Genomic DNA, 16,624 nt, shown 5'->3' on the forward strand with positions numbered 1-16,624 from the left:
CTATTCACTTATATCCAGATAACTCAACGTTTCACCGTTCCTTTTACACTTACCCATTCGCAAAGTCTATCTCTAACTCAGCAGAGCTCTCCACATATAAAAACTTATCTAAGATCACTGACTATGGACAGAAAAACAGTCTTACCTAATGACTGGAAAATCAAATATATCCAAGTTACTAACAGATAGATGTTGATTCCTACATTAACTTCGATGCAGCCAATACTGAATATCTAAAAGTATTGAAATTCTTGGTGTTTCACATCATCCACTCACTCAATGTAGTGCTGCTCTCGGGTGTCTGCCCTGTCCTCTCCTCCATCCTTATTTCCTTCCATCTTCTTCTATCTTTCTTTCCTTCATTCTTTCCTCGTCCTTCTGCCTACGGGTGACTTTACACTCCCTCTTCTGTCTTTCATTCCTTCATTGTTTCCTTTTCCTTCTGCCTATGGGTGACTCTACATTGAGTGACAAGCCAAGTGGTTTCCTGTACACCAGGAAACTAGTTACTACGCTGGGTGGTAACCATATAACGAAATTTTGGCGCCTGGTGGTTTAGTGGGTAATTATTGTGCTCCAATCGGATTGAGTCGGTGAAGGTTTATATCCAAGGGGTGGTTGGGGTTTATTGCTCACGTAATGCCACTCAGGGATGAGTGAGGTTGGTCACTCTCATCTTAAATGTCAGGACCAACTGCCTAGCCCCGGGCTCCTACGCTCCTCATGGGGCAACGTAGGATTGGATGATGGATGGATGGATGGATTCACTAAAAGGTATCCTCAGTTGGACCTCTCACGTTAGATATCGTGTTAAAACCGCCTCAAAGAAACCTGGATTCCTTTAGAGAATCTATAACTTCTTCACAGACGAGCAGCTACTATAATATACAAGAATCTTGTGTGGTCTCGGCTCGAATATTGCTCACCCATGTGGAGTAGATGTGGACAGCTTGAGTTAAAACAACTCGACAAAACTTAGAACAAAAGTACAATAATAATCAATAACCATACAATTACAAATGAACTACCAACCCTGCAGTTAAGACGGAATGTTGCCTCCTTTACATTATTTTACAGATATTTTTTGGCAGATGCTCAGACGAAGTAGCATCCATTGTAGTACCTCTCCACATCTTCCCCCATGCTACACGGGCATTTGGTACCGTCCATGGCTACACTATCACACTTCCTTATTGTAGTTCTTCAGCCTATCAAAATTCATTTATTCCCCGAACTGTTTCTCTTTGGAACTCGCTTCCCCAGATTAGTTTCTCCGAAACTTCATCCAACAGCAGCCGAAATTCAACTCTTACAGAGTATTATTGAATGAAGGACACCTATAATCTGGTGTATAGAAGTTCATTTACTTATATTTTCCCTCGAATGGCCATGTAGAAGAAAAAAATGACGGTGCTTTCTACAACCTAAGTCTATAACAGACATTTTCCTCCAGTGTGTAAAAGCTTTACACACACACACACACACACACACACACACACACACACACATATATATATATATATATATATATATATATATATATATATATATATATATATTAGGATTAGTTGTAACCAAGAGGTCAAGTATGTTGGAGCTCTCTCCAAAGCGGTCAGGGATACGGGTAGGGTGCTGTACAGGCAGCACTAGATCATTAAGGATAGAAAAGATGTAGGCTTGTTCACCAGGTGGATCAGTGAAAGGAGAGGAGAGCCAATAGTGGTGGTGAATATTGAAATCTCCTAGAATGGAGATTTCAGAGAAAGGAGAAATGGATAGAATGTGTTCCATCATAGAAGTAAGATAATCAAAGAATTATTGATAGTAGAATTAGGAGATAAGTAAACAGCGCAGATATATTTAGTCAGAGAATGACAGGAAAGCCGAAGCCAGAGCGTAGAGAATTCAGAAGAATCGAGTTTGGGAACTCGAGAACAAGATAAGTCGTTGCATACATATATACAACAGCCACCTTTGGCTTTGAAATGAGTATAGAGAAAGTAGGAGGAAACAGAATAGGGTCTGCTGTCAGTTGCCTCAGGCAGCTGAGTCTCAGTTAGAAAAAGAAGGTGAGGTTTAGAGAAGAAGAGGTGGTGCTCAACAGAGCGAAAGTTAGAGGAAAAGCCGCGAATGTCGCAGAAATGAAGAAGAAGAGAGTCAGACAGTGGTTCCAGGCAGGTCGAGTCGTCATCGGAAGAAGGGCGGAAGGTGGGGGTATCGATTGTCCCCCTCCCCCTGGGGACTCCTTAGGAGGTAATGACTTATGTCGTTCTAAGACAGAAATAGTCCATGGATATAAGGGGGAGTCGTAACGATTAAGGAGTAGAGGACATATAAATATGAATGAAGGAAAGGAGCGAAAGTATCTATTTCGAATAATGGCAAAGGACCAGTTGTGTGCGCACGTTTCTCGTTCCCGGTTCTTGCTACTAGTGTTTTCTAGCTCTCTGTGTGTGTGAGTGATGTGTGTTGACTTTGGTGGGGAAGCTTAGGGTGCGGACCCATGTCCCAACTGCTTACCAACCTGGGTTATTAAAGAATATTGCCAGATAACGATTCAGACTCTACCGACATCGACCCGGCAGACAAGCAACTCCACACTAAGACCGCTCTTCTGCCTGGCGATCAAAAGGACCATCTGGTTATATATCAGTAAATTTCGTTTGTTAGAGCGTGACGAGCGAACTAGCTCCATGTTATTACAATTCCCTCTGATTTATTATTTCTTCATGACTGTAGCTGAATAACGAAAAATAAACTGGAACGAAATAGTGTTGACTCTGGTGGGGAAGCTAAGGCTGTGGACCTGTGTCTCCAGCTGCTGCCCAACCTGGTTCATTAGAGAAAACTGACAGATAGCTGTTCAGACTCTACCGACATCGAGCCGGCTGACAAACAACTCCACACTAAAACAGCTCCTCTATTACACTTCAAAAATTTAATTACAGTTACAGTTACAACTACTTTCTTTGTTTTAAAATGATAATTACAAATACATTTGGGAATAACAATTACATTACTATTATAATTACTGCAGAACAAAATCAATTATTATTACAATAATGATTACAAATTCTCGAAATTTGGAAAAAAAAAATCGTTATGGTTATGAAAGATACAAAATTGGCATTGTAAGGTTGTCCTTTATTTACAGTGGCACAAACTAATTTGAAAAATAAAATCAAGATTTCATATTTGTACAAGTTGCAGACAGTAACTAAAGAGCCTGTAGTTTTTCAAGCAATTCACTATTGCATTTAATTAATATCACTGAACGGAAAGAAGAACACCAAGTCGAGATCTTTTCGCAGTGAAATAATTTCCGGCAGTGCAGAAAACTCGCTCTGATGGAGCAGATGTAGCAGTACACCCAGTTACCTCTCATGCAAGGTACTTCACTGGATGCAAAGCTTGTGACTCTTCTTGCCAGTAGAGCATTGGATCACTGGAAAATGACAGAGTTCCTTCCTCTACATATTGCATCAACAGAAGACTCACACTGTGCTTCCCCCTGACCCCCGTTGATTTTGGACCTTTGACGAACATATTGGTATAAAAGAGAACAGTCTGGGTCTTTCTGATTCCGGTAATCCTTCTGCTAGAGCATCCTTGTCACACTTTTTATCCATTGTTGACTCCATGTGAACCACCTCCAATTCTTCAAGCTTTTCCTTGACATATGCCAGCATTGATCCTCCTCCTCTTGTAATGAAAGCCAGTCCAGTTTGAACCTAGAATAAAAAAAATCCGCCACTTGAACATCTCTCATTTCCAAGTATGGATCCAATCTCTTCTTCACAGAGTCCAATAGCACTTTAGCCAGTTGTTCTCAGTATTGTAATTTGGTATTATGAACTAGATTCTCCCGTGGGTGTTTAAGTCCCTGAATCACTGGTCCAGTGGCAGCTATGGTCACCTTCTTCTGTCCCTCCACAACTTCTAAACAAACGTGAAAAGGTTCGAGGACAATCACAAGCTCCTTTAAAGCAGAACTCTCCACTGGTATGATTTTCTTACTCCTCTGCTCTCTCTGGGACAGAAGATTAATTGCATAACACACCTCTACAAGGTTCTTGAGTATAGATTTCACCATTTTCAGCTGTGAATTCTATCTTGTCACATTTTGTGTCTGGAGAACAATCCCCTTAGACTGGAGGGACGGAGCAGCTACTGTTTTGATTTCCTCATTGAGTTGATCAAAGATGCAATTTTCTGGAGCACTGATGAGAGTAGTGAATTTTTTACATTTGGGTGGGTAAACCCATATCTCACACGTAGTTGCTGAGTATATGCAAAACATCTCGTTCTTTGAGAAAGGTGAGTCAGAACATCTAAGCAAATATCCTCATCAATGATGTTGGGGTCACATGAATTTCCAGTCCCCTCTTCTTCCTGATCTAAGTAGACACTTGGCAGGGCAATGTCATGCATTCACCATCATGATGCATTATCAGCTACAACTTTCTTTACCTTTCCTTGAATACTGAACCGATTAACAGTTTCCTCATGGGCAGATATAATGTTAAATGCTGTGTGTAGGCCTTCTGAATTATCACAACCAAGGACACGAAACTTCAGTTCCCAATCTCTGTTAACATAGTTCACTGATGGGAAGAGAGTGTGTGTGTGAGCCATGAGGAATGTGTGTCTAGGAGAGAGTGTGAACGAGTGTGTTAAGCCTTCTCTCTCTCTGCGCCTTTTTATTCGGTCCAGCCTCTCCCAAGCAACCTGAGTAGGAGTTCTCTGGTGACGCTGGCATCAGTGACTGGTAAAATCTAGGGATTAGGGAGGAGCAAGGGCTCTGGACCATACCTCTCTTCCACCACGAGATCCTGGGCCTCGGCATTTCCGATCGAAGGGGAACAAGGAGCTGGGTCAGGTCCCATGAGAGAACAGGTGTTACGGACAAAGTCAGTAGAACTGTCAAAACGTGGCTTAGGTGGGTTAATCCAGAGGCATCTTAATCCCACTGTTACAGCTTGGTACAGGGTTACCTTACCAGTCCCACTTTCTTCCTCTTTCACAATTACAATCATTACAATTAACTTATCATTTAATTACAATTACAATTACTCCAATATTATTTTCAATTACAATTATAATTACAATTACTATATTTCTGTAATTAATTTAAGTTCAATTAAATTACAATTACAATTACTCTCACCCTGCTGGCGACCAAGAGGACCATCTGATTATACTGTAAATACGAGTAAAGTGCACTGTGTGAGAGCGTGTCGAGTAAGTAATATTTTATCGCTATTTCCCCTGATATATTAATTCTTCATGATGGTAGCTGAAATGTCAAAAATATACTTGAACGAATGACATTCACACACACACACACACACACACACACACACACACACACACACACACACACACACACACACACACACACACGTCAAAGTGAAAGCACAAATATAACTCAGGGTTTGACTGAGCAGCATAAGTTCCGATGGTATGCATGTGCTGGTGTAAAGCAAGGTGCCATAGCATTCATTACACGAGCAATGCCAAATTCTACAATCTCCTCTGCCAACCTCGCGTTTTGACGAAACTAAAACTATAAGGACTTGGTTATTGATGATATGATTAAAGCTAGAAATGGGATATACTGCCTTGGTGATGTCACCATTAAAGCCAAACCATTAGTGTAAAATTATAGGTGGGATCTCCGATATTTAATTGCTTAAGTCGATGCCAAAAAAACACATTGTTATGACGGAATACCTTTTTTACTTTGATTTCGTAACTGAGACATTAATCGATTAGAGCCAAACACACTCTTGGAAAACTCGAGATTCCAAAGGGTTCCTAAGCCTTCAAGGGTGAGATTTTAGTTGATAACAAAATTTATCAAAAGAATGTATTACATTCAGAATGAATTTCAACCCTTTCACACAAGAGTAAAGTTATTAGCTTCTGTTTAGTGTGCCAGTCAGGTTGGCCTGGCACTGAGAATTAACATCGTTTGCTTGCTTCCCTCGCTCACATGTAATCATCTGATTTATCGATGGTGCCTCTATTTTCACGAACCCCAGGACCTTCACAACAGCTATTAACTAGTTGAGCTTCATATAATACAACCGGGAAGATGAACTACGGGTGCTGGGCAGTCGTTCAGCCCTACTTCTAAAATTATTACCCAGTGTGATCAAGGATATGATATTGCCCATGGAATCATTGACATACCTTGCTACCTGAAAAGTGACCTGAAGTTAGACTATTACTAGGTCAGGCCGGGAATACCTATGGCATGATTGGTCCCATCGTGATACATGAATGTGTGTGACTTTTAGGTGGTCACCTAGCTGAGGTTCTGGATGTCCACAGTCCCCCTCTTAGAATTCCAGATGAAAACGGAAAACAACCATCCCTTAGTATGTACAGTAATCCCTCATTCATCCGGACGTCCAATATCCAGAACTGTCCATTATCCAGATATTGGACCTTGGCTCTAACCATTAACTGAATTTACTTGCAATTATCCAGACGTAAAAGTCTCCGAGACCTTCGGCCGGCCAGCCAACACGTTCAAACATTCAGTATCGTGACTGCTGGGCTCTAGCCATACACGGAAAATAGGCCGTAACCCACAACCTGAGCTGAAATGTCCGTCTACCCCTGTACTGTACTGAATGGTCAAAGTTGCGTGCTGGTCTGATGACTTCCTACCAACCTCCAGCACCCAAGTAATACCAATTGTCACGCACCATTTCACTGCCCTCCCCCCAACTCACTCCCCCCTCCCTCATATACATCACAACTGAAAAATCTACAGTTGGTTGTGGTTCCAGGAAATTCAGTCTTATTAAGGCAGGAATGAGTCTCCTTGGTTACTAGTCAAATTAAACCACCAACTGAGCTGAAAGGAATTAAGGATCTCTGTCAGGTTAATAGGCTATAAACATGTTATGGTGACAGAGAGCTTTTCAGAAAATGCAAAATTACAGTGAAGATGATGATGACGATGGAAATGATGAATATGAAGGCAGTGATGGAAATAATAATGACAAAACAAAATTACTGACGATAATAATGAAGTGAAGGAGCGTTGTGGACCGGATGTGGATGTGATAGGGAGCATTAGGAGAAACATAGTGAAGTGGTTTGGCCATGTGTGGGTCTTCTTCACTAGGCCACTCGCATTGAAAGTTTCGTTAGGCCACATTTGCCGCCTCTTTGGCCACAGTTGCATCACCTGCCACAAGAAAGTTAGATGCACTATGTGCAGCAGATATCAATCTTTCCATTCTGCATATGGACAAGCATGTAACAATATTCCAAGTTGCTACATGTGTGGGGTCAAACAAAGGGTGCTGTCTAAACTGTTCCTTGTCTATAGGAGGGCGAACATTATCCACAGCTAAACCAGGAATGGTCTGTTCACCAGGAAATCGATGTTCAATTACTTGACCTCAACAAAGCCTCCAGGCCACTACCACTAACTCATCTGCTGGCCCTGCAACACCCAAGCCTCCAAACAACCACCCTTGTCAATGACATACACAGCTCAAAACAACTGTACCCCACTCCTCAGGGAAGTAGACACTGACTCCTCTCAAGTACAGATGAAGCATAGACTGTGGTGGCTACAACCCACCCAACCTTTGACTCAACAGTAATGTTGTGTTCCACTCTTAATCAAGACCACCGCACATAAATGATCCCAGACTGTCTCAGATGACAAACTCTTGGACAAGGCTATAGAGTCCAATTCTTTGCTGGTGACTGCCCTGAGTCACCCATCTTCTAACTTGACTGATGCATCCATTCAAATACGGCAGCAATTTCATCCTCAGACCTCTATGGACAGTGATCTCCATGACATGCATATAACAGACTACTACTTTACACGACCATCCAGCCTCTAATTCCACAACCAGGATTCTGTGTGATGTTTCCTACTCTCCCAGTCTTCTCTGCCTACCTCCGACCTGGCCAGTGAGCCGAGTACTTCATATCCATTGGTTCCTCTCTTGTTGAAAGATCAAAAAATATGTTTCTTAGGACACCCTCTCCCAGATGTTTTTGCCCTGTTATGGACCCAGCTCAAAGATTACTTGCTTTCAGAACCGTCGTCAATGCTATCCATCTAAGGGTGTGGCCACACTCGTTCGAAACATGTGATCAAAGAGATGAAACAAAGCACTGGGTTAGAGCTGCTATATTATTCGAGTCAAAACATTGGATGGACCTCTGAACCTCGTTTCCTCACAGTGATCACATGGTCAGTGACAAGTGTGTTCTGGCCTTAACTGACACCCTTTGGAATGCATGCTTCATTGCTTGCAAGACCTAAGACTTTAAAGCTACCTTTCTCCCTCTTAATCCCCATGTCATAGGTGTCTGCAAGATCTGGCTTCTCCCTTATCTTCAGTTGAATCTCCCTGTTGTTCAGTCTACAGATGGGGGAGTGGCTTGGCATTGTACATGTTGATGTGCAGAGTTCCCCTTCTGTCCTTGGTGCCTTTCAGGGGCAGTGGTTTAGAAACTCTTGCTGTAAGGATCATTCTCCAGCAGGGGTGGTGCACAGTGCTTCTCTGTTAAAATCCCTGCTTATCAATTTCCAATATCCAGTTCCAGCACTAGCCTATTTTTCTCAATGACCTTCCATTGCTCTGGTCATGGGAGATTTCAATGCCACCTTCTAACTCCATCAACAACACAGGCTTTGGACTCTTCCTTTACCTCCTTCACTCAGCATCCCTGTGCCTAGTCACTCCTCCTGGCCTCCCCACATGCGTAGACCCCCACGCTGTTTGGTCATCTACACTGGACCTCAACATTTGTCTGGTCCTTATATGGGCAGTGATCTCCTGTCTGCCATATTTATGTCTGCAGTCTGGTCCCTAGCTGCCCCTGGTGGAACCTATGCTCTGGAGGCTGGAAGGCTTTTCAAGAGACTCTTCTGCTACTCTCCTTTTCAGCCCTCCGCTTATAAGAAGCAGCTAAGAACCTCTCGGTTGGCGGCTTGCTGCTGGCAGGGAGGCCTTCCATCTTACATCAGCCTCCTGGTGTTTAAGATCTAGGATCCCATGGCGGATTGTGGAATGCCAGAAGGCTGTACAGGACCATTGCTAAACATGGTATTCTTGAATGAGATGAACGGAAGCTAGAATACCGTTGCTTAGATGCCACCTGCACTAGTGTCTTCAACAGTGCTAAGTATTTAGACTGGTCTGCCTTCTACTGTAATCTAGTCTCACCTTGTCTTCTTCTTTGGCCTGTAAATGGTGTATCTGAAGTATGCAGGGAGGTTCCTCCTCATTCTCCTACTCCTTCCACAGACTTGGCTTTGATCTTGTGGAAGGTGTGGACTATGGAGATGTCATAGCCTGTCATTTCTACTCCATATTGAGCTCTTCCTTCCTACCTCTTTCTCTCCCTGACATGCCCATGGCACTCAGCTCAGGGGTGGAAACACATTCCTCCACCTCTCTCAGCTGTTCTTTCACTATTCACGGGTTGTCGAGTGCCATCTCCAAAATATCCCCAGTCACAGCTGTTGGCCCTGATTTGGTGTACCCTATGTGGCATACTGTGTCCTTAGGTTAACCATCCGAAAAATCCTCAGCAGCTCAGTGTTGCCTGAGGTTAACGGTCTGAGCTTTGATACGGACCTCACTTGTTGATCCGTTTTCTATGATACATCTCATCCGATGGAGTTCAGTGTGAGCCCAACCACTGGAGAGAGAATGTGTGCTATTTGCACTCTACTTTTCTGTACATTTTGACTGGCTAGTCAGGCTTGTCAATACCATATATGGACAGATAGGTTTTCCTAAAAATCACAGTTTATGAAGTGATTATGTATGATTACAATATGGTAAGTATTTGAGAAGTCTGACATATAATGCCCATGCTTTGGGTCAATGTATACTTGTTTTTGAAGCAACATTATGTACTTGGTGTATGAAATTTTTTTGAATGATAGTTTTTGCTCATCATTATATTCAGGCAAGTTTATACTAAAATGACAGCATAAAAAAAAGGATAATGTATGAGTATGGTGTTGTAAGTATTTATAAATATAAAAAAATACATGGTCACGTGTTGTTGCGATGTAGGATAGTGTCTTTGAAACAACATTATGCACTTGGCCATGCTTTGGGTCGATGTATGCTTGTATATTTGAAGCAACATTATGCACTTGGATCGCCATATGCATTTAAATGCCCATGCTTTGTGTCACTGTATGCTTGTGTCTTTGAATCAACATTATACACTTGGGTCGCTGTATGCTTGTGTCTTTGAGGCAACATAATGCACTTGGACCACTACATGAAGGTGATTGGACGATGAATATTAGTGCATGTTCTAGAAGCAATAACGCAAATGAACTGTGGTAAAATATTAGTCCTATAATTTATTGAGTTCGCAAAATAACACGTTTGGTACCGTATGTGTCTTGAAGGCTAATTGTGCAAATGGATTTTCGTGGAAACTTTTTAGGGCCATGAATACTTCAAATTTCTGTGGCATGCGACCAGAAGTATGTATACCAGAGGAATCTGGAGATGAAAATTTGGAGAGTGAAAATGATGAATATGATTCTGAAAAAGATTTGAAAGGCCTGAATTCCGAGGATAGTACTGATAGTGAAGAAAGTGAAGATGAAGATATCCCAAACACCTCTGTTAGAGAAAAGAAAGTAGGCATAAGAATTGTATGGAAGACTAAAAGACCAGAAGACGTAGAATCTTTAGAGAAAGTGTTTATGGGCCAAGTTTATGCTGGTGATGGTAGAGTAAGAAGCTCTATAGAATATTATAAGGACTTAGTTGACTGCAATATAAAAAAGATACTTGCTGAAGAGTCTACCAAATATGCAATTCAAAATGACCCCAACAAACCACTTGATTTGACAATGAATGAGTTGGAAAAGTTTATTGGTATGTTATACATTATGAGCATTGTAAAACTTCCTAGAGCTAGAATTTACTCGAGTTCATACCTGAGGTTCCCCAAAATAGTAGATGCTATGCCTCTTCAAAGATTTGAAAAAAAAAAAAAAAAATCTTCACTAATGATAACCAGAGTTGCCCTGATGGTTGCACAGACAAATTATATATGATTAGCCTACTGCATGCCAAAAAAGTCTCATCATTGCTTTCAGAAGGTATACAGGTTTGAATTCTAAGTGAAGTACTGTAATTAGTGCCAAAGAAGTGCTAGTCTATTGTTTTCTGAATGAGTATAATTTTGTGCTCTGAAGAAACTCTACAATGCTAGATACGTCTGTTTATTGTCAGAATTATTGTAATTTTGAGTTCTGAGGGAACTATTTAGTGATAGAGAAGTGTCTGTTTGTTGTCTTCAGGATGAAAACTGTTCTGAGTTGTGAGGGAACTTTGTGACAAAGAAGTGCCAGTTTATAATTTTTAGGTAAATGAGTGATTACCTCAAAAGGAAGATGTATTTTTATTACAAAATAATATCCTGTTTTTATATGCTTTGCACAATGTTGCCTTGAAGTGACATACCTGTAGCTTTATAAAGACAAGAAAAAAAATAATGACACAGTAAATGATGGATATTTACATCATATATTCAATATTTATTTCCCTGAATAATTTTCCTACTGAAAAAGACAAAAATATGCTATTTAGGGTTAACGGATTCCTTCGCCATCATCCCGGTCCACACTTGGAAAGTCACCCCTCTGTCTACAACAGGGACTGCCATGAATGTGAATGCCTCTCTCGTTGAAAGACTGCCATCATTCTGCTCTTCCCAAAACCCACAAAGGACCCATTCAACCCCACTTCGTACAGGTCCATCAGCCTCGTCTCTAATGTAGGCAAACCCATGGAGAAGCTCACGGCATCCAGACTCTCACAGCGATTGGAGAAAGAGGAGAAATTCCATCCTGGCAAGTGTGGCTTTCAACCCAGTCGGGGTAAGATGGACCTCCTATTGAAGCTTGGCCATCATATACATGACACATAGTGCAATATGCAAGTGATGGCAACTCTCTTTCTGGAAATCAACGGGACATTTGATGTTTCCTATCAGTCCACCTCCAACAGCTGAGACTGTTGTTGGGTAATCTCTGTCTTGGGTTTCCAGTTTCCTTACTGACCATACTTTTCACTTTCAGGTAATCACTACCACTTCCCTTCCCCAGACCATTGTGCAGGGAGTCCCTCAGGAGCCAGTGCTCAGCCTTGCTTCTTTAACCCCCTCACGGTTTTCATACTCGTTCAACGAGTGGCCTATAATTTACTTAACCCCCTTTCCCTCACGATTTTCATACGCCTTTAGACCTGTTGGATGAAAAAAAGAAAAGAAAGAAGAGGCGTATGATCTGCTTCCAAACGCATTATAGGCAATGGTGTGCCTAACTGTAAACATGTGTCTCGCTGGTCCAAGTTGCAGTGAGACACATGTGGCTCATATATTACAATAAATTTCGTTTTGATTGGGACCAGAAAATAGTAATACAGCAAAATTTTCATGTGCTCTATGCACTTAGGTATTCGAAGACCGCATAATATATGTTTATATTTCCTAGGTGTCAATCAGAAGAGGGGTTGTGTTTAATATAATGGTTTTGTACTTCCTCTAGAAGTTCCAATTTCTTCATGAATGAAGGTAATGTAGTATTCACACACTTATTTCTACATAAATTGATAAGTCTACATATTTACAGCCCGAGAACAAGAGAAAGCTACAGCTTTGGGGTTTCCAATGCAACAAAAGAATAATTGGTATATAAATTACGGACCGTTCTGTAACGAACACTATAAACCGTACTTTCACTGAACGGGACACATATGGCTCGGCCGAAAATGGGAGAGGGAGTAGGGGTGCCAGGTTTCCTGAGAGGGTTAATATCGCCTTAGCAGGGTTCCTCATTGACCGGAAATGTCACACGCTGATCTATGAAATGACTTAGCTATAATTGCCAGGGCCAGCTCCATGGAGCATGGCCAACAATCCATTCAGTGTGCAGCTGATAAGAGTGTTGCCATGTCCTCACTAAAGAAAACCCCTATCTTCCCAGTGGTTTGCCTAGGGTCAGTTGTTGTTTCTCTCTGAAGGCACCATACTTTCCTTGGCATGCAGACTGATGGTCTTGGCCTTCCATAGAAGCCACACATTGACACCAATGCCTTTCATGTTCCAAACGCCTGAACATCATGCAATCAATGAACAAAGCTAGTGACGTTCTCCTGACTAGACTACATATTAAGATACATACCTCTACACTCTTATATATATCACTTAAAACTCTTCCGTGTCCCCTACTGTCCTTGCTGCTGGACTACAGATGAGACTAATGTTCTGCCCTCGCTTCCACTCGCACTGAATGACACTTCAGACTAGACTCCTGACCATCTGGATCACCTCTTTCCCAGCTTCATTGTCTGGACAAGTACTTGAGCTCACCAGATGACTGATTGTTTAAATTTATTAGGTCACTTCCTGAGGAACTGTGGACGCTTTGGATACACTGCAGGACACCTAACTCTGATAGATTGGCGGGATGAAGACGGCAGCATCGTAGTCCTCACCCTTAATCACCATAGGCAAAACTATTTGTTTCCATCCCGTTACCATCCTCTGCATTCTTCATCGCTTTACATTTTTGTTTAACTGTTCATAGTGTAGTGCATAGTATAATTATTGCTTGCATACTCCTAGTAAAAATACTGCCGTGATGAGAACAGACAATGGTAACTAGGGGTAGAAACAATGTTTCCCATTACCGCCTTTCAAATTTAAATGCCCTTTATGTCATATCCACACTGGCAGGCAGTGGCGACCATCATTCAGTCACTTGATGCAGTGCAGCCTACTTTTTCCGTCACCTCTTCATTCATTTGTGTGTCTACCCTCCTTTCTTCCCATTTCTCCCATCCATCCTGTCACTTTTTATTACTATTCTCTCCACTTCAGGTAGTTCTACACTGAGTGAAACCTAATGGTTTCCTGTAATGAAAGAAACCATTTACAAAGCTGGGTGGTAATCATATAGGCCTAATCAAATAACGAGGTGATTTGGAGCTTACTATGGCTCCCCTACTAACTGGGTGGGGAGACACAACCACGGGTTGCACCCAGGAACCAAACCTCCACATTCTCCCCCACGCCTCGCTGTGGCAAGGCGCTGTCTGCCACGAGGGAACGTCGGGTTACAGCACGGGACGGTCCTGCAGCGACGAGTGCATACTTACAGTTGATGGATCTGCTTGGCATAACAAACTGGGGTTACTCAACACAGCAAAAACTCCATAACCGTTCCGAATTCGACATACGTTCATAAAACATTTATGTGAGAATGACCCCGGGAATCACCTGCTGAAGTTAGTACATGAAGTCCTAGAACTCTCTCTCTCTCTCTCTACTGTATATATATATATATATATATATATATATATATATATATATATATATATATATATATATATATATATATATATATATGTGTGTGTGTGTGTGTGTGTGTGTCGGGGGAAGTAGCTGGGGTTATCCCTTGTAGCACTCTTTAAATGAGTGAAAACAAAGGCTATTAATCTCGTAAGCTCCATTCGTCTCGATTACTTCAATCAGCCTCTTTTTTTTTTTTTTTTTTTTTTTTTTTATTGCATACATGCATCTCTCTCTCTCTCTCTCTCTCTCTCTCTCTCTGCTGATGGTACTACCCTGGTCACCGATATGCTTGCATGTTTCCTGCACTACAACTTTCACACTTAACCTGTTAACCTAGACAATTTCCTTTTAGTTTTTGTAATTTTACAGTGGATTAGGTAACGGATACTTTGCCTTTCATTTACAGAACTAGTCAATTACAGAACGAGGCAACCACAGAAGTAGTAAATTCTGGATCTTTCCTTCTCAGATTTCTTTCTAATTTTCAAGCGTATCGTGTCTAGACGATTGTAAAAGAACAGATCATCATTTTGTATCTTCAAATTTCATTGAATGTGAAAGATTTGCAAGCTCTCGGCTACTTTTTTCTTTGTGTTTATCAAGCAATGCCACCCTATTAATTAATGGTTCGCCTGCTGAAGGAGTGAATCTATCTTACCTTGCGATCTTGAGGGATGTCTGTGGCCTTGACGATGCTGCCCAGGCTGAACAGTATGACACCAGCCTCCCCAGCACCAGCCACAAACTCCTCCAGGTCCTGTGACACGACACAAGAGCTACAGTATAACGTAAATCAAAGGAATATATTTCAGTTAACTATGTTTTTTCGTACGCGTCTCTACCTTTGCGATAGATTTTGTACCCATGGCATTTGCCGCCCAGTATGTCAGCATATCTTAATTATCTATATCATCTGGATAAAAAAAGAGTATGCGTGTACTCCTAGCATGCTTCAAACCGGTATAAATGCCTGTTAGCATAACTTTCAACTAATATACCTGTCTGAAGAATAACAATTGAAATGACCTTTGATTTGCTAATTCATAGTAGTTCAGGGTCATTCGTACTAACCTTGGCCCATTCAAGTCGCTCATATCAGTTCAGACTTAGGTCAGTTCAAGAATCATGTTTGTCCAATGAGGTTCAATCAGGCCCAGCTGGACCTATTCAAATTTACGCCCATCCAAGCCGTTCACGATCATTTAGATCAGTCAGGTACAATTATGCTCATTAAGATTTTTTAGGTCTGCTCTGAATCATTTATTTCTAGTTATGCCATTCTGGTTTAAAATACGTCGAATCTGATATTTTACACTCATTCACACTGTCACGTCGTTTCATGTCAGTTCCGGATCTTTCCACGTCAGATATTTCATATGAGGTCCACGGTGGCACATTTATGTCTTTTAAATCCATTCAGGATATATACTTTCATTTCAGCTTTCCAAGGCCAGTGGGGCTTTGCACTGTCGTTCTATCCATAATCCTCCTTTTGGAGGGTGTTGGCAGCCGAGGAGCGTTTATGTTATTGGTTTGGTCTTCTGCCTGGGTTCAGGCTGGTTGTTCATCCCGGTAAGTTTTTCGTCCAGGCACTTTGGAGCTACCAAGAGAAGTCAAACCTCTCCATGGCCTGGATGATATGAGGGGTTTCCTGCATTTCATTCTGTTCGGGTCCACATGATCCTGTGGAAACAACAACAATAACAACAAAATAAGGCAAGTAGATGGCCTTTCAGGGCCATTCAGATCCTGTCTGGGCTTTACATAGCCTTTACATCCAGTATGGTCCTATCAGAGTAGTAAGGGTTCAATCATACCTACACAAGTCAGATTCGATCAACATTTCATTTCAGCCATTTCCAGACCCGAGGTGTTCAGTTATTGATGATTTTGGGCAATTTTGGTCCTTAGGTCACTTCAGTTCTGTGAAGTTCACTTTGGTAAAAAAGGAGGGATTCAAGTCATGCTAATGTAATTGTGTGACAAAAGTCAGCTCAACAAGAGAAAGAAATAAGTGAAGTGGTTCCTGGGATGTGACATTGCAGGTCCTCGGTTGGATAAGTGGAAATGGTTGGGCGACACGAGGCCTTTCTTAGGTCACAGTGCTAGGGTGAGGAAAAAAGAATGAGATCAGTAAGGTGGAGAATATAATTAGAAATAAGTAAGGTGGTGGATAAAAATAAGTAAAATATGAAAAAAAGAAAGAAAAAACACATGCAGCCAGCATCTGCTGAACTGGTGA

At 41.6% G+C, this 16,624-nt stretch overlaps 1 protein-coding gene across 1 annotated transcript in view; it reads right to left on the reverse strand.

Moving 5' to 3' along the window:
• The window catches only part of LOC145413673 (UDP-glucosyltransferase 2-like), a 195,394-nt gene that overhangs the window by 70,794 nt on the left and 107,976 nt on the right, over window positions 1-16,624 (reverse strand). Inside the window, exon 3 of the mRNA XM_080283330.1 lies at window positions 15,041-15,139. Coding sequence (XP_080139456.1) covers window positions 15,041-15,139 — 99 coding nt within the window. The remainder of the gene's footprint in view (window positions 1-15,040; window positions 15,140-16,624) is intronic.

Source organism: Coenobita brevimanus, chromosome 97 (genome assembly GCF_032717465.1).
Source record: "Coenobita brevimanus isolate Jiangsu-jjx chromosome 97, ASM3271746v2, whole genome shotgun sequence".
In the NCBI taxonomy this organism is placed as follows: domain Eukaryota; kingdom Metazoa; phylum Arthropoda; class Malacostraca; order Decapoda; family Coenobitidae; genus Coenobita; species Coenobita brevimanus.